The 23,614-nt window shown below is 36.9% G+C and overlaps 2 protein-coding genes across 4 annotated transcripts; both read right to left on the minus strand.

Annotated features, from left to right (window-relative positions):
* Nucleotides 1-716: 716 nt before the first annotated feature.
* LOC114310671 (ATP-citrate synthase alpha chain protein 2) lies at nucleotides 717-21,514 on the minus strand. 3 transcript variants are annotated; one of them, XM_028256739.2, is made up of 15 exons: nucleotides 21,363-21,430; nucleotides 21,121-21,259; nucleotides 10,594-10,726; nucleotides 10,389-10,450; nucleotides 9,235-9,411; nucleotides 8,988-9,149; nucleotides 8,542-8,622; nucleotides 8,056-8,107; nucleotides 4,092-4,206; nucleotides 3,884-3,965; nucleotides 2,579-2,674; nucleotides 2,359-2,460; nucleotides 2,143-2,259; nucleotides 1,905-2,021; nucleotides 717-1,091 (listed from the first exon to the last, which is right to left on the minus strand). In XM_028256739.2, the coding sequence occupies exons 5-15, from the start codon at nucleotides 9,328-9,330 to the stop codon at nucleotides 1,020-1,022; spliced, it is 1,092 nt and encodes a 363-aa protein (XP_028112540.2). In that variant the 5' UTR covers nucleotides 9,331-9,411; nucleotides 10,389-10,450; nucleotides 10,594-10,726; nucleotides 21,121-21,259; nucleotides 21,363-21,430; the 3' UTR covers nucleotides 717-1,019. The 3 variants fall into 3 exon arrangements, with proteins under 3 accessions (XP_028112540.2, XP_028112542.1, XP_082770925.1); XM_028256741.2 differs by lacking the exons at nucleotides 10,389-10,450; nucleotides 10,594-10,726 and having other exon boundaries at nucleotides 21,363-21,514; XM_082914799.1 differs by lacking the exons at nucleotides 10,389-10,450; nucleotides 10,594-10,726 and having other exon boundaries at nucleotides 21,330-21,457.
* LOC145820723 (uncharacterized) lies at nucleotides 13,263-15,742 on the minus strand. Its single transcript, XM_082917327.1, has 2 exons — nucleotides 15,692-15,742; nucleotides 13,263-14,465 (listed from the first exon to the last, which is right to left on the minus strand). Exons 1-2 carry the CDS (start codon nucleotides 15,740-15,742, stop codon nucleotides 13,413-13,415), a joined length of 1,104 nt encoding a protein of 367 aa, XP_082773453.1. The 3' UTR covers nucleotides 13,263-13,412.
* Nucleotides 21,515-23,614: the final 2,100 nt, after the last annotated feature.

Below are 23,614 nucleotides of genomic sequence, written 5' to 3' on the forward strand. Positions count from 1 at the left end.
CCATGGCTATTTTGTGCCCCTACACTCACAGTATAATATTTCTCACTCTGCTATGTGCTTATAACTATTACCCCTTTCAGGTGACGAGGTTTAACGGGATCAAGATGGAAAATGAATCGTTGTGTTGTTTTTTTTTTAAATCTTTTTTTTTATTTCTATCTATTTTATTTTGAACTCTTGTAATATAATAAAGTTCAAATGACTATATTTTATTCCCTTTTAAAAAAGCATTTGGTACCCAATTATTTTATTTAATTTATCCGCTTACGCTGCGACTACAAAATTATTTAAATTATTTTATTTTTATCTTGTTACGACGCCGAACTTTTAGATACCGGGTTTGGGTCGTGACAAACTTTAGATATACTACACAAAGTGATTACTCCGAGACTTAAAACCTATAATCTCAAGGTTGTTAAGTCAAACTTTTATCATTGAACTACTAGTACTATATTGAATTATTGATCATTAACTTATATAAAAACTTGTGAAAGAGAGCAACAACTTTATTATGTATATTATATTCTCTAATATATTTAGGGTGGTTTAAGATGATTTAAATAAGTATATTTTTTGACTTTTTATGAAATATGAATTGGATATGAGTTGAGTTTGAAATGATGTGATTTAAATAAGATGATGTGACTTAAATAGAATAGTGACTTTTTAACTTTTTGACTTTTTTAAGTTACGACAAATAAGGCCTTATTCATAAATTTGATGTCCACGGCACACTTGCAACCATATATATATATATATATATATCCACGTGTACAGCCACCAGCTATGTGGGTTCATCGACACAAACTCTCTTTATATCAGTAATCACAAAATCTTAACAAGAAACAATACTTTCATTCTCATAGGAGTTTTCTTCCTCTTTTTTTTTTTTTTTTAATAAGAACAGAAAGAGAAATTAGGACCTAAAAACCGTCTAATTGAACATATGCCTTCAAAGAAGCCTCACACTGGATTATTTTCCCAGATTGATGAAGGGGACAAGAAAATTGGCAAGGGGACTATGCTGCAGACATGATGCAATCAATTGCTTGCTTGCAAATGCCAGTCATTGTAGCCTCTGGTCCATAAACCTGCAACAAAAATCATTAAACGCTTCCCAGATAATGACATGCAAAGCACCAAAAAAAAACAAATAAATTGATAAAAACAAATAAATTGATAAAAACAAAATAAAATAAGAGCGAAAAGAAAGCTTGAGAATTATCAGTATCATTGTCCCAATTTTTACTGTTACTTTCATTTAAAATGCTAAATGAAACAGAGGTCAAGTCATCAGTGAAGTTGTCAACTTGAACTAATATTTTACTAGACTAACATCAACAAAGCAAGTTAACAATATATGTTTATTTCAAATGCTCCAATTCTCCAATTAAGGATCTGAGTACTTACCAATGCATTTCACGTTGATGTTAAAATTTTATCACACCTTAGGCTAACCTGATCCACTTGCAAGAACCTTTTACTTTCAACAATGCAAAACTGCACTCTTAATGCGTTAATCTAGAGTCAAAGCCAACAGCCAATCAAAATTTTCTTTGGGATTTTTAATTATGCACAAAGTTAATCCCATGGAATCCGAGTCATTAGTTCTGTTTATCCAAATTTTGAAGGAATAACAATTTCCAATTTCTGACCTGAACTACCAGATTGTAAGCCATCAGCTGCTTCTAGATTATCTAAAGTCATACACAACACCATATGCCTCAGGCTCATGGGAATTTTAATGCCTATAACTGACCATATTAGCTACATATCCAAACTTCTTTTCTTTCTTTCTCTCTCTCTTTTTTTGTTTTGGAGGGTGGGTGAGTTTTTCTTTTATTTTCCTTTTATTTTTTCGTTTTTTGTTGGGGGCATTAGGCAGGGAAACAGTCCTCAAATACCTCAAGGGGAACTCCCAGTTCCTCTCCCAAGGCACGCATCTTTGCCAACCCAGTCTGATAGTTGGGACCACCTCTTCGAACATAGATGTGCATTCTTGATGCTTTTAACTTGGATTCCTGTACAAACAAAAAGTGATATCAATTAAACATATAAAGAGAAAAACAAAAACAAAAACAAAAACAAAAAAACAAAACAATACTGTTGATCATTAGTTTGAATAATTTTACTCAACCAGACCTTCTCTCTGAGGGCTCGAATAATCCCATTGAAAGTAGCAGCAACGTCGGTGAAATTAGCAATACCTCCTCCAATTAGAAGGGCTCTCTTACGACCATCAGGGTCTGCAGTGGCACACTGTGATCGCGCCAAAGGGGCATATTATTCAATACCAGACTTGAATTACCGAAGTTTCTAAGTTTTAGTACATTTAAAGGAAGAAGATTGATATCTTACATCAATAACAACTCTGGCATATTGCAGCACTTCATCCTCATTTGGAGCTCCACTATACTCTGCATAGTTACCAAGTTCCGATGCATAACCCAAATCTCCAACCTAGTTAATTAGCCTCGATTAGTACAAAACTTCTGAACCCCATAATATGTAAAAGTGCCTCATTGTGCACGTATGCAAGGACAAATGATGGATTGCAAGGGTATGTAAAAGCACTTACTGTATCGGCATATATCACGCTAGCACCACCTCCAGCCACCATTGTCCAAATGCGTCCTTTTGGGTTCAAGACAGTAAATTTGAGAGATGCACTAGTCTGCAATGTTAACACAACAAGGTCACACATGTAAGCTTCTTGTTAATGCAGAAGCAAACTCCAACCCCATGACTGAACTAGGAGATGACAATCTACTTAAAAAAATGATGGTGAGAACAAAATGCATCTACAGTCAAAAAGCCCATTTCCTTCATATACAGGCACACTTTGTGGCTCAAAGGTTCTGAAAAGCGGTTGCGGTCGCCGTAACGGTAGCGGTGATGCGGTTGCGGTTGCGGGGTGTAAAGGCCGTAGTGTAACGGTTGCGGTAATCGGAACCGTGAATTTTTTTATTTTTCGCACAATTTGAAAAAAATTTACCGATACGCATATTTTTTTTTCATGATCATATTTATTGGGTTAAAAATAAATATTGATCAATTTTTGCAAATTTTTAAATATGATCTAATATATTTCATATTTCTAAATCACTATAAACTGAGTTTTTTACATTTTATTTTAATAATTAATGACTTTATATTATACAAAAAATCAATCACTAACTATTATATATAAGATAAACAATGACAAAAATAAGAGAATAAATAAAAGTCTAAATATATATATATATATATACATATTTTAACCAAGCCAAATAGATAATGACCACACTTATTATTATTATTATTATTATTATTATTATTATTATTTTCAAACAATATATAGATAGACACACACAAACAAAATGATTTAGTGATAGCAGCTGAATAGAATAGCATAGGTCTTACAGTTTCAACAAATCAATAATATGTTCTTCATCTTTCCTCTTCTCTCTCTCTATCTGTTGCTCCTCCATTTTCTCTCTTTTATCTTCCCTCTTCTCTCTATCCCTCTTCCCCCATTTTCAGCTTTTTTTTTTGTATTTTTTTTAAAGAAACAGTTTGGCACCGTTACGTAACGGTGCGTAACAGGCCGTTATGGCTGTACGGCACCGTTACGACCGCTACGGCAGCCGCTACAGCCGACACACCTGTGAATCTCAATCACACTGCAAAAGCGGCCGTAACGGGTGGCGGTAACCGCCAAAACCGTTACGTAACGGCGTTACGTAACGGTTGCGGCCGCTTTTTAAAACCTTGCTCAACTAAATATACAAAATAAAAATAAAAACCAAAACCAAAATAGAAAATTTCTACAACTTAACAATTGGTGATTACTCAAAATAGAAAATTTCTCATACTATGCATAAATAAAAAGTAATGCACTTACCTTTTCATCCAATGAGTGAATGAAGCTTTCTGTAGGACTTAGAACTCTTCCAAAGGGAAGAGGAAACTCTATGTCGCCCCACCTGAACTCATAAAATAAATAAATAGGATTAGATAGTATCACAATAGGGTTATTTTAAATGGAACTTTTCACAGATCAATTTACTGTATATCAAAAGAGAATGTAAGAAGCAGGAGGAGGAGCTCACTTCTTAAAGTTCTTAAAGGCAGCAGTGTCATCCAACTCTCCCCTCATATCCAATGGGTATGGCTCTCCATTCACCAGGGTAAAGGGATTCATCTCAAGGAAACTGAAATCCAGATCTATAGACAGAATAGAAAAAACAAATGTCATGTGAACAATGTCAATGTTCTAAGAAAATGGAAGATAATTGTCAAACAAAACATCAACAAAAACATGCACACCACACTCACCAACACAGAAGAAGATATAGTTTTTCACCTCCCTACCTTCGATGAGAAAGGCTTATAAATTCAATTATATCCTACCCATCAAAGATAGCAAGTCCAATTAAATTTACCCTATAAAGATCCCTGTTAAAATCCACCTACTCTCCACCTACTTCACCCACTTAAACCTACTCCACTAAACCTAACCCACTACACCACTACCACCTCCACTTCACCTACTCCTTACCTACTACACACTCACCCTCTTCTATATATAGGAATCATGAATCATTGTAATAGATATCAATATAAATCAATCAATAATACATACAATTTATTCTCTCTCTATTTCTCTTTATACATTAAATTTTACATGGTATCAGAGCAAGGTTAAGACCTTAGTATTTCTCGCTTCACCGGCGGGCGGCAACCTCGCCTTGGCCGCCCGCCGGACCTCAACCTATTCCGCTTATTTTCTACACATACCTTGACTTCTTCAACATTTTCTTACACCCCTCCTCCGCTATGTCGGCGGCGGCACCCGCATCATCGTCTAGCCTCTATCGCCGTTCACCTCGCCTCTCACATATCCGTGGTTGTACTCTTACTCGTCGTCGTCGTTGGCGTTTCTGGCGCTGCTTTTCTGCTCGTCACTGCTGTTTTTTTCCCGATTTGCTCTCTCTCTCTCTTAGCCATGGATTTGGGTGTGGGGTGTAGAGCTGTGGCTCTGTTGTTGGTAGCCATGTTTGCTGGCTTGAAGGTTTCAATGGCAGCAGTGTACAAGGTTGGGGACTCCGCTGGTTGAACCATCATTGGGAATATTGATTACAAGGCCTGGGCTGCTTCCAAGACGTTTCATGTTGGAGATGTCATCATTTTCGAATACAATTTTCAATGTCACGTGTTGCAAGTGCCCCACAAAGAATACCAAGCCTGCAGAAGTGTAAGACAGTAACATGCATCTTCACATACAGCTTGGGTAATGTGTAACTATCAAAAGCACAAGCTTCTTGGACATCCCTCTCTCTCATCTTTTCCCACTTTCAAACCCACTTTAATCATATCTCTCCTTTCTCTTAATTTATTTCATCCACGTTCTTTCACCATTTTCTTTTATTTTAATATATATATATATATATTTTATTATAATATATTTTCCCTATCCCTTGTTAGTAAGCATCACCCGTTTTCCATTCTCTTATTATTATTTATTTTATATTCCACCAAAAAAAAAAAAAAAAAAAAAAAAAAAAATCTGCTGTTTTTCTTATCACCCATCCACAAATATTTTTCTCTATTTTCTTTATCCATTATTTTCTTTTATTTTTATTTTTCTTATTAAACAAAACAACACCACAAAATAACACCAACAACATTCCACAACCTTGTCATTTTATTCATATCAGGGGATCAACCCCGATCACACTTTTACATAAAAAAAAAAAAAAAAAAAAAAAAAAAAAAAAAACACCCACACAAACAAAAACAAAACTACCACACCCACAGTGGGATTTTTCTTCTCTACTCAGCCGCCGGTCTTTTCTTCTTGCCTCCGTCCTGGGTGGTCCTTGCCGGTGTTGCCTCCGTGCTTCCTAGACCACCAAGCAAGTTGCCTCCTCCCTGCTCCTCCACTACAGCATACGGTGGACCTCCAAATCGGAACATCACGGTGGCCTTCCGCTTCAGCTCCTTATTTTCCGCCTTTAGCACACTTAACTCTGCTCGCGCATCCTTATACATGCGTTGGAGCAGAGCCAGTTGGGCGTTTAACTGCTGCACCTCATTTGTCCTACTCTGCAGCCGGTTCGACAGATTTGTGACCGCCGTCATGGTTTCCACGCATGACTTCAGAGTATACTGATTAGCCTCAATATCTGTTTGCCCTGCCATTTTTTGCTCCACAGACCGCATCGGAAAGTTCAACGGAGCAAAACCAGAGGTGTTTGGTTGAGGTTCACGGGCCTCCGCACCAGTTATCTCTCTTGTTGACTCGTTGAGGTCGGGAAAGAGAGTGAGTAGACCACGGGATGAAGAGGCCATATTCTGGGTAGCTGAACGGGAAGAAGAGGCCATGTTTTTTGGGTTGCTGAGTGTTTCAGCGAAATAGCAATTTCAGACTGATAATGTTCGGAAGGGGAGTGTTTCAAGATTTGCAGCTCTTAGAGGCAATCTCTCAGAAAAACGAATATCACTCTCAGAAAATGAAGAGTTTTTCAGAAGTTTTTTCCCAGGTTTTTTTGTCTTCGCTTCTGCCTCAAGCACAGCCTCCGCATTGGTTTATATTGACACTGACGACGCGGCCGACACGCCACTCTGTCGCTCACGTGCCTCGCCGCGTCTCCGGCTCATCTTTTGATGGCTCGACGCTTTCTGTCGGGCACGACTTTTGATGAAGTGGGCGCGCCTTTTGAGGGCGCAACTTTTGATGGCACGTCTTTTTATGGATTGGGCACGCCTTTTGATGGCACGCCTTTTGAAAGATTGGGCACACCTTTTGAGGGTGCGACTTTTAAGGGGTCCGACAAGACTCTGTAAACTGTTCCGACATTGATTCCGGTTAGCTCCTTCATGGGTCCGACAAGACTCTGTAAACTGTCTCGACATTGATTCCGGTTAGCTCCTTTATGGGTCCGACAAGACTCTGTAAACTGTCCCGACATTGATTCCGGTTAGCTCCTTTATGGGTCCGACAAGACTCTGTAAACTGTCCCGACATTGATTCCGGTTAGTTTCTACAAGGGTCCAGCAAGACTCCGTAAACTGTCACAACAACTGTCACAACATTTTCTGCTACAACGGTCCGACATGACCCCATAAACTGTTTTCTACATCGGTCTGACACCGCCATCCAGTGTCCTCTACATGGTTATGACACCCCCATACAGTGTCCTCTACAACGTTATGACACCACCATCCAGTGTCTTCACCAATGGTCTGACACGACCATACAGTGTCTCTTATCCTCTTTTATTTTTATGTATTTTCTTGTTTTGTTACTCTCTCCAAACTCAAGTTGGTTAGTTCCTATCCCCCTTGAGTTTGCGGGGGGCTGTTAAAATCCACCTACTCTCCACCTACTTCACCCACTTAAACCTACTCCACTAAACCTAACCCACTACACCACTACCACCTCACCTACTCCACTAAACCTAACCCACTACACCACTACCACCTCCACTTCACCTACTCCTTACCTACTACACACTCACCCTCTTCTATATATAGGAATCATGAATCATTGTAATAGATATCACCTACTCTCCACCTACTTCACCCACTTAAACCTACTCCACTAAACCTAACCCACTACACCACTACCACCTCACCTACTCCACTAAACCTAACCCACTACACCACTACCACCTCCACTTCACCTACTCCTTACCTACTACACACTCACCCTCTTCTATATATAGGAATCATGAATCATTGTAATAGATATCAATATAAATCAATCAATAATACATACAATTTATTCTCTCTCTATTTCTCTTTATACATTAAATTTTACAATCCCTACCTTATGGCATGTACAAAGTACTTAAATGTAAGGAAGATCGAAATTATTTGAGCATCATATTGTACAAGTTTTGGTAACAGAAAAAACACCTTTTGATCCTCAAGAATAATATACCTTAAATATAGCCAATACAGCGTCAAACTTTACTTAAATTGAATGTGGAACAGATAAAACCTTTAGAGCTTAGTTTATCATATTTTATTGATGAAGAGCAAGTTTTTTCATCCCTATGTATTACATACCTTGGAATACAGCAAATACACCCAGTATGAAATCTCCTATTTTCCCTCGAACCTGAGACCAAAAATGTACGATTATCCAATGAGAAACAAACTACTTGGCAATACAACAATTAAAATTTTTGGAAGATTGGAGCATGCAAAATAAACTAAAGAGACTAGAAAGTAAATGATAAAGAAATATGCTGTCTCGGATAATATATGCAGTGAAAATGGAAAACCTATGAATTCATACATATTATTTGATGAAGTATACCTTGAAAGAAAACCAGCTTCAAGAATACTGAGATTCCAAATATGAAATCATGACAAATTATGTCAAAGTTGCAAGCATTTCATATCATAAGGTACACCATTATGACCTTGTATGTGTGAAGAAACTTCTAGTTGAAGACCAATTCAAGTGCCATGGTAAATAAAACAAACGGAAAATAAATAAGAACTCTGAAATTTTTTACATTTCAAATGTAATAGCATGTAAGATCTCACCTCCAATGGAAGTGTGGCAATCAAAGGCGCACATGCCTCCAATGTCATAGGTTTCTCAGTTGGAAGAGAGATAGTTTTGACCTGTAAGAAGGACAAATTGAATAAACAACATGTTTTCTGCCCCAAACCCAAATTTATATCCAATCAGTGATGACTTATGAAACATAGACATGAACTTGGGACATGAAACAACATGACAAGGACACACAGGCTGGGTGGATCCTAAAATCTACACTACATGGCAACAAGTTGGGGTGTGTATGTGTGTACATGCTATAACAGCAGCCGAGTGTCTAAAATTATTAAAATTATTTTCGAACTATGAGACAAGACTGCTTGTGGAGTATGCTAACTATTAGATGACAGAAAATCGGTCAAATCAAACAATAGGGTCAGACTAAAATAGTAACCTGTCAATACAGCAAAAAGATTTTTCATCAACTTACCTTGTCCCAATTCTCTTCAATTTCAATACCTCCACATTCTGAAAAGCTAATGGTACAACCGAGCCTATCAGATACAATGGAAAGGTAATATTCTTGGTCATGGGGAACAAATGGTTCGACAATGAATGTGGTAATTGGTGCCTTGCAACCACCCATCTCAACCTAGAGGATAAAATTCACATGTTAAGTACAAAGGAATCACACAACTAGTAGTAAGATGTTTCAGTAATCATAACTTGCTGATCACCTCCACACCAAGGCGGGCTTTCACAAAGTCAGCAACTTGAGCTAGATCTAAATTCAACGCTACCAATCCACTCTTCCCTCGCTTGCCAAACAACATGTCAGGTTTTACAACCAATTTTGTCGATGAAAGCCATGGTTCTTTGTTTGTCAACTCTGGGAAGTTTGTAGCCTCATTTACCTAAAGAAAAAAAGTTCCATTTTTTTGTTTCGGAACAACAGCTGTGAGTGTTATCAATTAGAAATACAAACAGACATACAAAAATTATATTTTGGCTGAAGGACAGTCTCAATGACATAATTTAAGACATAATTACAAACGAAAAGATAACATCAATGCCTCTGATTTCTAGAAAATATACTTTACAAGTATTTAACACATCAGATTGAAGACCATTTATAATTTCAACTCTTAGCCGTATAGTATGTTGGGAAGAAAATGGAATAATGTGAAACTGTGACAGACAACAGAAACTTTGGAACATAATTTAGTGCTGTGATTTCCAATTAAAAGAGCACCATGTAAGCCACGTAGTTGTTTAGAAAATCTAACATCTGACTTTCAGTAGAGTGGACATTTTCTATATTTAGTCGAACAATTTTCATAGTTTTTAAAAATTTCTCTATTTCATTAAGTTCTAGACTAAGAAGCATGGGTGCGGGTACGAGTACAATACGGGTACGAGTGCGGGTACGCCGATACGGCAAAACCCCAAAAAAGTAGGATACGGGCACGGCTGCGGTACGCCGATATTTTTTTATTTTTTTTATTTTTTATAATTAATTTTTTTGATTATTAACATTATGTAAGTATGATTGATTATTAATTTTTGTGTTCTAATTTATTAATTTTTTTGATCTAATTTTTTTTTTTGGTTCTAAATATGATTGAATAACTTGGTTCTATACCTCTCTAATTTTTTTTTGGTTCTACATCAGATTATACCTCTTTGAAGAAGAAAGAAGAAACAAGAAAAAAAACAAAAAAAATAAAGATGAAGAGATTCTGACCCAAGGGAAAAAAAATGAAGGGACAAAAAAAAGTTATTTAGGGGAAAAAAATTCTGACCAGTTATGCAACAAATTCTGACCAGTTATTCAGGGACAAAAACAAGTTATGCAACAAGGGACAAAAAAAACAAAAAAACAAAATCATACAAGTTGCTTGGTTGCTAGGTATGGCTAATATGCAGGGGACGAAAATAGATGCTTGCTGATCTCTGCAAAAAAAAAAAAAAATGAGATGAAGAAGAAGAAACGAAGAAGATAAAAGAAGACGAGGGTGGAAGATGAAACAAAGAAGAAGAAGATGAAGAAGAAGATGAAGACGAAGAAGAAGAAGAAGAAGAGGAAGAAGACTCACCAGAACTCCTTTCGTCGCCGTCGCCGTCGCCGTCGCTGGAAGGGAATGGCTGGGTCGCTGTCACCGGAAGGGAATGGCTGGGTCGCCGTCGCCTCTTTGCTTCTATGTCGCCTCTTGGTGCTGTGCTGCTCAACTGATGAGATTAGAGCAAAACAACCTTCATTCGTATATATCATTTTTTCTTTTTCTTTTTTAAATTTTTCTTAATATTGCCTCTAGTACCCCTCAATTCTCCAGAAAATTTGATTTCTGCCCCCGACGTACCCGAAACGCACCAAAGGCGTACCCATGCCATACCCAAGCCGTACCCATGCCGTATCTGACTGAACCAGACGTACCCGACTACTTTTTGCCGTACCCGGTGCGCGTGCAGCCGTACCGGTACGCGTACTCGCACCCGGTAAGTACCCGGTACGTGTATGGCACTATTTTTGGAGTACCTGTGCTTCATAGGTTCTAGATAATGAAAGATCTAACCTTTAAATCTTACTTTATTCTCTAATCCAACCTTTTCTAAGCAACCAAACAGCCCTTTCCTTTATATTCATATTTTTCAATTATGTTTTTCACCTTTTCCTTTATATTAATCAAATTACTATAGATGCCAACTATGACATGAAGCCTAATACTCAGAATCAATTAAATACTAGGTCATTCCCCTTAAGTGACGCGTTGCGCCTACCTCCGGGTGTTTTGAAAAGTGAGCAAGGGGCGCCGCATCGACGCTTGGGTGCGGTGAAAAATGGGCAAAGGTTTTCGCGTTTTCCTGGACGAGGGCGGATAAAGAAGCTGTTAAATTTGATGTATGGAAAAATAGAGAGAATGAAATATGTATTGATGATTGATATTATTAATTGATATACTGTCTATTACAAATGGTTCCTTATATAGATGTAGGTGTAGTGGATGGTGGTGGTAGGTGAGTGTAGTAGGTGAGTGTATGGTAGGTGATGGTAAGTGTGTGGTAGGTGATGGTAAATTTTAACAGCCCCCCGCAAACTCAAGGAGGATAGGAACTAACCAACTTGAGTTTGGAGAGAGTTACAAAACAAGAAAATACATAAAAATAAAAGAAGATAGGAGACACTGTATGGTCGTGTCAGACCATTGGTGAAGACACTGGATGGTGGTGTCATAACGTTGTAGAGGACACTGTATGTGGGTGTCATAACCATGTAGAGGACAGTTTATGGGGTCATGTCGGACCGTTGTAGCAGACAATGTTGTGACAGTTGTTGTGACAGTTTACAGAGTCTTGCTGGACCCTTGGAGAAACTAACCGAAATCAATGTCGGGACAGTTTACAGAGTCTTGTCGGACCCATAAAGGAGCTAACAGGAATCAATGTCGGGACAGTTTACAGAGTCTTGTCAGACCCCTAAAAAGGCGCACCCTCAAAAGGTGTGCCCAATCTTTCAAAAAGGCGTGCCATCAAAAGGCGTGCCCAAGTCATAAAAAGATGTGCCGGACATGATGGCGAGGCACGTGAGTGCCTTGGCTGGCGCGCCCGTTTGTCGTCTGGCGTCAAGTGGCGCGCGATACGCGTGGTTGCCCCGTCTATTTAACCAAGGTTGATGCTGAGGCTGAGGCAGACAAAAAACTTCTGAAAATCCTCTGAAAAAAAACTCTTCCTTTACTGAGAGAGAAACTCTGTAATACTCTGTAACCAACCCGTCTCTGAAACACTCAGCAACATGGCCTCTTCTTCCCGTCCAGCTACCCAGAACATGGCCTCCTCTTCCCGTGGTCTGCTCACGCTCTTTCCAGAATTGAACGAGTCCACAAGAGAAATAACTGGTGTGGTGGCCAGTGAACCTCAACCAAACACCTCTAGTTTTGCTCCGTTGAACTTTCCGATGCGGTCGGTGGAGCAAAAAATGGCGGTGCAAACTGATATTGAGGCCAATCAGTATACTCTGAAGTCATGTGTGGAAACCATGACTGCGGTCACAAACCTGTCGCACCGGCTGCAGAGCAGGACAAATGAGGTGCAACAGTTAAACTCCCAGCTGGCTCTGCTCCAACGCATGTATAAGGATGCGCGAGCAGAGATAAGTGTGCTAAAGACAGAAAACAAGGAGCTGAAGCGGAAGGCCACCGTGATGTTCCTATTTGGAGGTCCACCATATGCTGCAGTGGAGGAGCAGGGAGTAGTGATCATGCCCAGTGGAGTGGGAAACACGGAGGCAACACCGGCAAGGGCCGCCCAGGACGGAGGCAAGAAGAAAAGACCGGCGGCAGAGTAGAGAAGAATCCCGCCAGTGGATGTGGTTGTTTGGTTTGTTGTGTGTGGTCGTTTTTTTTTTTTTTAGTGTAAAATTGTGATCGGGGTTGATCCCGGAGATGAATAAAATATGGTTGGTGTGCAAAGCTATATGGGATGAATGGAATTGGAAAAAGATGAAAAATAATGTGAAAGAAAAATAAAGAAAAGAAATAATAAAAATTTATTTGAAATCAAAAATGAAAGATGGGGGAAATAAGGAAAGTGGTTTGGAGAAAATAAATAAAAATAATAGAGTTTGAAATCAAACGGAGGAGAGATGATGTTTTTGTTTTTGTTTTTTTTTTTTTTTTAAATATATAATAAAAAGAGATATATATATAAAAGAAAGAAAGTGGGGAACAAGGAGTGCACCAATTAAGCTTTAGAATAAAAAAAAAATTTTGGGCGGTGGATGCAAAGTGAGGAGAGAGAGTGGGGTGATTAAAAAAAAAAAAAAGAATGGTGGGTTGGAAAGTGGAAAGATGAGAGAGAGAAGGCATTGTGGGTGGTTGTCCATTGTGGAGGACAAACATCAGATAGAGAGTGGGTTATATTATATTCCGAAAGTGGGCGTGGGTTCATATCCCACAGAATCACACAGCTTCTCTCTTGGGTCCCCCCAGTACACCTTTGCCACAACCTTTGCCCCTTTGGTCTTTGACATGGTATGAAGTATATCCAGAACTTCTGCATCAGGAGTCAGTCCATATTTCTTGCACACATTATTCTCTCTGAATTCTTCCAGAGGTATCAAAGGTGATCCAGTGTCCTCAAAGAGCTGCTTATTGGTCGGATCGGATTTGGGGGAGAGGACATGGATGACAACAACGAGATCGCCAGCTTCGATCAGATTATCAAATGTCCATTGGAGGGCAAGCTTGCTGGTTGCTGAATAGTCCATTCCAACCCCCGACGATATCGTCATCTCCATCCTCTGCAAGCTCAGTGCTTCCTCTCGCCCCCCGTCCAATTTCATCACTATCTTCCTCACATGCAAAAGGCTGAACCAGCTAGGTCTCAATCCTCTGGTTCTGTCAAAAGGCCTGTTTCGTTGTTGGTGGTTTTGCAACCCCTGGGTGACGTTTTTGCGCGCCCCGTAACCGTCTTGGAGGCAGTGCCCAAGCTCGCGGAGCGCATCGACGTGGCCGAGGTAGGCGGCGCGTGCGCAGAGCGCGACTCCGGCGCGGAGGTCCTTGTCGGTTTTCGAACCACCGCTGCCGTTGAACTGAATCACGGCAAGGGAGTACCGCGACGGCGCGTGAGACCTAATCGCCGCCTTTGCCATCAAAGACGCTCCGCTTCCTCGGTTTTGTAGACAGTAAAATCGGATCATGCCGAGAGTGTAGGAAGCTTCAATGTTGCCGGCGACGACGCACTGTTTCAAAAACCGGTGAGAGTTCTCCGACCAGTTTTTGGCTCTGATGGCGAAAGTTTCCGAACCGGCTTTTGACGGGTAATAATAATCCGAGTCCGGACTCCGGGTGCCCGTTGCTGAGTGATTTTGGATGCAATCTTCCTTCCAGGGAGGTCCACCCGGCGAACCGGTTCTTGGCGGAGTGGTTCGGGGCAAGGGAGTCGGATTTGGATGATTTTGCTCACAAGGGCCCTGGGGCTCTTCAGTTTGGCATAGAAGAGAGCAGCTATGGAATTTGTGGCAGCGGAGTGAAGGTATGTGTAGAGGTCCGGCGGGCGGCCAAGGCGAGGCTGCCACCCGCCGGTGAAGTAGAATTACTAGGTTCTTAACCTAGCTCTGATACCATGTTAAATTTGATGTATGGAAAAATAGAGAGAATGAAATATGTATTGATGATTGATATTATTAATTGATATACTGTCTATTACAAATGGTTCCTTATATAGATGTAGGTGTAGTGGATGGTGGTGGTAGGTGAGTGTAGTAGGTGAGTGTGTGGTAGGTGATGGTAAGTGTGTGGTAGGTGATGGTAAGTCCAAGATTATAGGTTTAGGGTAGTCACATGGAACATATGAACTTTAACTGGTAAGACTATGAAATTGGTAGATGTCATGATTAGAAGAAGAGTTAGTATAGCTTGCATACAATAAACTAAATAGACGGGTGAGAAAGCTCGAGAAATAGAGGATACCGGTTTTAAGCTATATTATAGTGGTAAGGATAGACACAGGAATGGGGTAAGAATAATAGTTGCTAAAAGTCTTGTAGAAAATGTAATTGCAGTCATTAGGAAGGGTGATAGGATTATGTTAGTTAAACTAGTTATTGGAGAGAATATAGTGAATGTTATTAGCGCATATGCCCTCCAAGTAGGATTAGATGATCAGACTAAGATAGTTTTTTGGGACCAAATGGATGAGGTATTACATGAGATATCTGTGGGAGAGAACCTAATCATAGGTTGTGATTTCAATGGTCATGTAGGAGTAGATAAACTAGGGTACGAGAGGATGCATGGTAGGTATGGTTTTGGTGATAGAAATTAAGCTGGAGAGAGTACTTTAGATTTTGCATTGGCTTCTGACCTAGTGGTGACCAATACTATGTATAAGAAAAGAGAGGAGTATTTGATAACCTTTAAGAGTGGATCAATTAGGAGTCAAATAAATTACTTTCTAGTAAGAAAAGGGGACTGTCTAAAATGCAGCGACTATAAAGTGATTCTTAGAGAGAGCTTGATGTCTCAACATAGGATTTTGGTACTAGATTTATGTTGTAAAAGGCAATACCAAACTTGGAAAGATAGTGGGGGTCACAGAACTAGATGATGGGACCTAAAAGGGAATAAACTAGACACCTATGAAGCACAGGTACTCCAAAAATAGTGCCGTACACGTACTGGGTGCGGGTACGCGTACCGGGTACGGCAAAAAATAGTCGGGTACGTCTGGTTCAGTTAGATACGGCATGGGTACGGCTTGGGTACGACATGGGTACGCCTTTGGTGCGTTTCGGGTACGTCGGGGGCAGAAATCAAATTTTCTGGAGAATTGAGGGGTACCGGAGCAATATTAAGAAAAATTTTAAAAAGAAAAAGAAAAAATGATATATACGAATGAAGGTTGTTTTGCCCTAATCTCATCAGTTGAGCAACACAGCACCAAGAGGCAACATAGAAGCAAAGAGGCGACGGCAACCCAGCCATTCCCTTCCGGCGACAGCGACGCAAGGAGTTCCGGTGAGTCTTCTTCCTCTTCTTCGCCTTCGCCTTCTTCTTCGCCTTCATCTTCTTCTTCGCCTTCTTCTTCTTTGTTTCATCTTCCACCCTCGTCTTCTCTCATCTTCTTCGTTTCTTCTTCTTCATCTCATATTTTGTTTTTTGCAGAGATCAGCAAGCATCTATTTTCGTCCCCTGCATATCAGCCATACCTAGCAACCAAGCAACTAGTATGATTTTGTTTTTTTGTTTTTTTTGTCCCTTGTTGCATAACTTTTTTTTGTCCCTGAATAACTGGTCAGAATTTGTTGCATAACTGGTCAGAATTTTTTTCCCCTAAATAACTTGTTTTTGTCCCTTCATTTTTTTTCCCCTGGTCAGAATCTCTTCATCTTTATTTTTTTTTGTTTTTTTTCTTGTTTCTTCATTCTTCTTCAGAGAGGTATAATCTGATGTAGAACCCAAAAAGAATTAGAGAGGTATAGAACCAAGTTATTCAATCATATTTAGAACAAAAAAAAAATTAGATCAAAAAAATTAATAAATTAGAACACAAAATTAATAATCAATCATACTTACATAATGTTAATAATCAAAAAAATTAATTATAAAAAATAAAAAAAATAAAAAAATATCAGCGTACCGCAGCTGTACCCGTATCCTACTTTTTTGGGGTTTTGCCGTTTCGGCATACCCGCACTCGTACCCGTACCGTACTCGTACCCGCACCCGTGCTTCTTAGCTAGACACATTTAAGAATAGAATGGATAAAGAAGGTGCTTGGAACTTGGAAGATGATGCTAACATTATGTGGAACTCGATGGCCAATTGTATAAGGAGAATCTCAAAGGAAGTTCTTGGAGAGTCGAAAGGAAAGAGACCCAACTTTAGGGAAACTTGGTGGTGGAGGGAGAAGGTCCAAGCGGTAATAAAGACAAAAAAAGATAGCTTTAAAAAGTGGCAAAATGATAGAACTGAGAAAAATCTTAAGCACTACAGATTGACCAATAAAGATGTCGAAAAAATAGTGAGGAAGATTAAGTTAAAAGCCTATGATGACTTATACACTAGACTAAATAGTAAGGAGGGAGAGAAGAGAATATACAAACTTGCTAAGATAAGAGAAAGGAAAACAAGAGATTTTAATCAGGTTAAGTGCATCAAGGGTGAGGACTCTAAGGTGTTGGTGAAGGATGAAGAGATTAAGGAAAGGTGGAAGAACTATTTTGAGAAGTTGTTAAATGAGGGACATGGAGGTAGGTCAAAAGGGGAGGAAGTAGGCAATAATAAGAAAAACCAAAACTATATGTTCTATCGTAGAATTAGGGACTTTAAAGTAGAGTTTGCACTTAAGAAGATGAAATTAAATAAGGTTTTAGGACCCGATGATATACCTATTGAAGTGTGGAAATGTTTGGGTAAGAAGAGGGTTGTTTGGTTGACTAGGTTATTTAGCAAAATTTTGTTGACTAAAAAAATGCCAGATGAGTGGAGGAACAGTATTTTAGTGTCAATATCTAAGAATAAAGGAGATGTTTAGAATTGTAACAACTATAGAGGAATCAAGTTAATATGTCACACAATGAAAGTGATGGAACGTCGATTGCGAGATGTAACAGGGGTGTCAGAGAATCAATGTGGGTTTATGCCTGGTAGGTCAACAATGGAAGCGGTCTATCTTTTGAGAAGAGTAACAAAAAAGTATAGAGAAAAGAAAAGAGACATTCATATGATTTTTATCGATCATGAGAAAACATATGATAGAGTGCCTCGGGATATAATCTGGTGGGTGTTAGAGAAAGAAGGGGTGACAAAACGATACATTAATGTGATTAGGGATATGTATGAAGGTGTGGTGACCACTATTAGATCATCTACTAGAGAGATGAGTGAATTTTCAAATTCTACAAGATTACACCAAGGATCAACCTTAAGTCCTTATCTTTTTGCTTTAGTTATACATGAATTGACGCACGATATTCAAGATGATATGCCATGGTGTATGCTTTTTGCAGATGATATTGTGATAGTGGATGATGAGACTAGAGAAGGAGTTAACACTAAGTTAGAGATTTGGAGAAAAGCACTTGAATCTAAAGGATTTAGGATAAGCAGAACTAAGACAGTGTATATAGAATGTAATTTTAGTAACAATCACAATGAAAGCAGAGGAAAAACGAAGATTGAGAACCAAGAACTACCTAAGAGTTAACATTTTTGTTATTTAAGATCAATTATCACAACGACTAGGAAGATTAGAGCGGATGTGGTCCACATAATTAAGACGGGGTGGCTTAAGTGAATGAGTGTGCCTGCAGGACTGTGCAATAAATGAGTACCCATTGGACTAAAAGGGAAGTTCTATAGAACGGTTATTAGACCAGCAATGTTGTATGGAACAGAATGTTGAGCAACTAAGAAACAACATGTAGAGAAGACGAGTGTTGCTGAGATGAGGATGTTAAGGTAGATGTGTGGCAAGACTTGAAAAGACAGAGTTAGGAATGAATATATTCGATAATGGATATGAGTAGTACCGATAGAAGATAAGTTGAAAGAGAATAGATCGAGATCGTTTGATCATATACAACGAAAACCAATAGAGGCAGTAGTGAAGAGATGTGATACAGTAACGGTAGATGGTAGTGTTAGGGGAAAGGGTAGACCTAGATTGACGTGGACTAAAGTAATAAGTAGAGATATGAATCTCTTTAATTTGACTAACGAAATGGCCTTAGATAGAATCAAGTGAAGAAAAAGGATTCATGCAGCCGACCCTTATTGATGGGGCATAAAGCTTGGTTTGGCTTGGTTTGGTTTGGTTTGGCTTGAATGGTATTCTTGAATCTCCAAATTATAATTCTTTTCGCTCATCAAACTTATTTCATCTTTTGACCCATCCAATATCCTTTCTACCTATACTGTTATTATCTTTTCTGGTGAACATTTGCAATAATTAATAGAAATCATCATTCTCAAATTTGTGGCTAGAGCATTCAATCATTAATAGTATATATTTTCACTTACATGAAAATATGCAAAAATATTAACATTTGGGAATGCCTTTATATAAAATCCAATTCAATAACATTTTGAGAATTGGTCATACTAGTTCATTACTTAAATATGTAAAACATTGTCAAAATTCATTCGATGGTAGAATTCACCAAATTTAATGGATGCCCAATTTTATACTTTGATTTAAAACAGAGTTTTACCCTCTAGGTACTGAAATTCATGGCTTCACCTCAAGTGGTAATAGTGGCCATGCATTGATGATGGCAGAGGCGGACACAAGGAGGGACTAGCAAGGGCGGTGATTCCTGCAAACTTGAAGTTAACTCCAGAAATTATCACTAGTTTCTACTATTTTTTTTATCAATTTAATTGTTTGAAAATTGTAAATGGTGGCCCCCCAAGCCAATAAATTGGAAAAACCCTCAGCAATAGTTTTTCTAATGATTTTATAATAAATATTTTTTACTTCAATTGTATTACTAATCATATTTGGTTTTTCATATTTTGTTTATTATGTGATGTGTCACTTTTGTATTAATCTAATGGATCCCGCCATTTATGTTATTGATATAGTGGTGATATATCACATGATAAATAAAATGTGGTGTTTGTTATTATTATAGTAGTGATGTATCGTAAATCAAAAAAAAAAAAAAAAAAGAGGAAAGAAAGAAAGAAAAGAATAATGATATATCATATGATAAATAAAATATGATGAGATAATGTAAATAATATTATTCTTATACTACCATCTAGCAAATAGTCAAGTTAAATGAGAAAATGGGACGAATTATTCTTTTTATAACAATACAAGGAGACAAACTTTGGAAGGAAAAATTAATCAACAATGCTAGGGATCAATAAACATTATTCAATTTTCCTCTTTTGATGTAAATCTTTAGGGATAAATGTAAATGTATCTATAGATTTTCTCTTTGAAAAATAATTTTGTGTTTAATGTGAACATTGATGGAAAGTTTTCCTCTTTTGATTTTTTGTTTTGTTTTTACAATGTAAAAAAGTATTTATATAATACACTTTCTATAAAATTTATATAATACTCTTTTGATTTTTTGTTTTGGTTTTGATATATGAGGATAAAGACAATATTTTGCTTCTAAAAGCACCAAATTGACAATTTGGTTATAAAACAACCCCTCCCTCCCTCCCTCCCGAATCAAGATCCTCTACTTCAGCTCTCTCCTTAAGTCCCTCCTTGCTAGGCCATTGAACCCACTATTGGATTCAATTTTGATGATCCGAACCGTTCACATTTTAAGATTTGTTGAGTGTATCATACCTGTAAAAAATAAAGTTGATCGGATATCAAAAAGCATATGTTCAGAAAACTGTTTATTAAATTTTTTTTTTAAAATGGTTTGTAGTTCGATGATCTAAACACGTAGTTTTTGATATCCGATCAACTTGATTTTTTACCGGTATAATATAATCAACAAATCTTAAAATATGAAGAGTTCATATCATCGAAATTGGATCCAAAAGTGGGCCCAATGGCCTAGCAAGGAGGGAGTTAAGGAAAGAGAAGAAGGAGATCCGAGCACATACTTTCTGATATCCGATCAACTTGATTTTTTGCAGGTATGATATATTCAACAAATCTTAAAATGTAAACGGTTCAGATCATCAAAATTGGATCCAATAGTGGGTCCAATGGCCTAGCAAGGACAGAGTTAAGGAGAGAGATGAAGGAGAGGATCTTGATTCCTCCCTCCCAACACAAATAAAAATTATATGAAAATTTTAGTTTTTGATTGACATAAAAAACCAAATGCAAACTTGTTTCTACTTCAGAAAACAGACATGGAAGCACAGAGACACAATGATATCAAACTTACATTGCATGAATGAAGTATAAATTTGGATCACATCTTGTACAATCTAAAAAGAGAAAAAAACAAACATGCAACAATGATCAATGGCTACTACAGCAATGTTAGTGATTAAAACATAACATCTGAAAATTTAGCACAAAATGCGTAGGAGATATCACATCAAATTTTGTATTACCAATACCAATCAATGAACATAAAATTAACAATCCAAAAAAAAAATCATATAGAATTGATGAATGAGAGAGAGAGAATAGGGTACCTGAGCAGAGCAGATCTGGAGGTCAATCCGAGCGAGTCTCATCAAGTGCTCCTTGAGAAGCCTTTTGGAATCGTACTCTCTGATCTTCTTACGAGCCATTTTTCACGTTCAAGTGCTCCAAGAAATTCTCGAATAGCTCCTGTGAGGACACAGAAATCAAATACCGATTTATAAAGCGAGTGAAAGATGAAGGAGAGATCTAATTCTACCGAGGATTGCTTCGGAAGGAGAAATGGGCTTACCCAACCAACTCAACAGCAGGGGAGAGAGAGATATGGAGAAGAAAAAGAAGAAAAGAAAAACAAAAGACGGGGTAAATTAGAATCAAGATGTTCTCTTTCATCTCTCTCCTTAATTTCCTTTTTGTTAAATTATTAGACTCACTTTTAGATCTAATTTTATTAATTTGAATCGTTTATATTTTAAAATTTATTGAATATATCATAATTATAAAAAAAAAATTAAATTAATCAAATATCAACAACGACGTGTTCGGATCATCGCACTACAAATCATTTTTTTTTTAAATTTAATAAATAATTTTTTAAACACATGTTTTCTGATATCTGATTAATTTAATTTTTTACAGGTACGATATACTTAATAAATTTTAAAATGTGAACAGTTCAGATCATCAAAATTTGATCCAAAAAGTAGACCCAATGGCCTAACAAGGAAGGAGTTAAGGAGAGAGATGAAAGAAAAGATCTTGATTCGATAAATTACACCGATTTGGTCCGATTACATTGCACATCCTAATATTATAAAAATTATATTTCTATCTTTATTGTAAATAATCTTATTTTACAAACTCTATTTATATGAAAGGTAATAATTTCAAATAAAAAATAAAAGAAATTATATTAAAATAAAACAAAGTAATGCAAAAGAAAAAAAAAATAACTAAAAAAATAAAACAAATCAAGAAGAAAGAATATATGAATTTAATATCAATCAGTATAATTTCTCAAATATCGGGATAATATTAATTAAATCCAAGCATTAATGAGTGTAAGTGTAATTTATTATAAAAAATAAAATAAAATAAAAAACGATTATGACATGAATTGATGAATAATAACAGCAAGTGGTTAGTTGAGCTACTTTTTTTTAATTAGAAACGTTTGCTGCTGCTGGTAACCAAAAATTTTCAACACTAAAAGTGGGCTCGCAGTTGTGGACATGTGTGCGCTCGTCCAATTTGGGTGGGCTCCACTCCAACCAAACGAACGAGATAAATTCGAATTTTTTTAAGATTTGGATAATACCATCTAAAATTTTTTTGGATAATATATATTTGGTGTAGGTTTAATAAAGAATTTAGAAATTCGAATTTTATTTTGATTTGGACTGGCTTTTGAAAAATATTCTAAACAACCCGAACCCAAATTGTATTAATAAATACACCTCTCTAGGAATTTGTTTAAAATACAAATTTTATCTCTTTAAATTTTTAATCGTATAACAAATAATTGATTTTATTAATGAATTATTAGGTAAATTACAAATACACCACCTGAGATTTGTTTAAAATATGAATTGCCCCTTGTGATTTGGAAAATTATAAATATTTTCCTGTCATAATTTTTTATTTAACAGAATTAATTAAAAAGATAAAATTTCTAACTGTTCACCTATACAACAATAAAATTATCTGAATTATTAATTGAAATAAAATTTTAACATTATTAAAAACTGTTAATTAACTTGATGATTTACTAATAAAAAGACCTATTTTTTATGAAATTAGAAACCTTAGAGGGCATAATGTAATTTCTAAGACAATATGGGGTAATTTATAATTTAAATAAATCTCAGGGGGTGTGTTTGTAATTTATCCTAAATTATTAAGTCAATTAATAATTTTTAATGATGTCATAAATATATTTTAATTAATAATTTAAGTAATTTTACTATTATATAAAAGAGTAGTTAAAAATTTTATCTACAAAAATCAAATTAACACATTATGTAAACTACATAAACTAAATTGGCATATCATTTGAGTTATATCCACAAAACCTAACAGTCATTATTTATTGGACCAATATGATACAATTCGTTAAATTAAAGGCCAAAATCAAGAAAATTAAAACAACATAGACTACATTGACACATCATATAAACTATAGGAACCATTTGCATAATTTTTCCATTTTATTATGTAATTGATTATTCATTTAGATTTTTGTTATAAAAAATACTTAAAGTGGTAGCCAAACATTAAAAAATCAAAATAATTTTTTTCTGTCAAATTATTTTATACTAAAATATTTTATGACAAAACAAAGTAAGTCATATTCATAAATCTTTGTGAGTAAAATTACAAGTACAATTTGGGCGGGCTCAACTTAAGCAACCCGAGCCCTACCTGAATTGTTTTAGGATTTGGGCAAAATATTTTTGACTTTGGTATGGATTTGAGCAAAATTCAAAAATCCAAATTAAATTTAAATGGATTTGGGCCAAGAGACCAAACAACCTAAGCAACTTG

This window comes from Camellia sinensis, chromosome 2, assembly GCF_055761805.1.
Source record: "Camellia sinensis isolate YWXY chromosome 2, ASM5576180v1, whole genome shotgun sequence".
NCBI classification, from domain to species: Eukaryota; Viridiplantae; Streptophyta; class Magnoliopsida; order Ericales; family Theaceae; genus Camellia; species Camellia sinensis.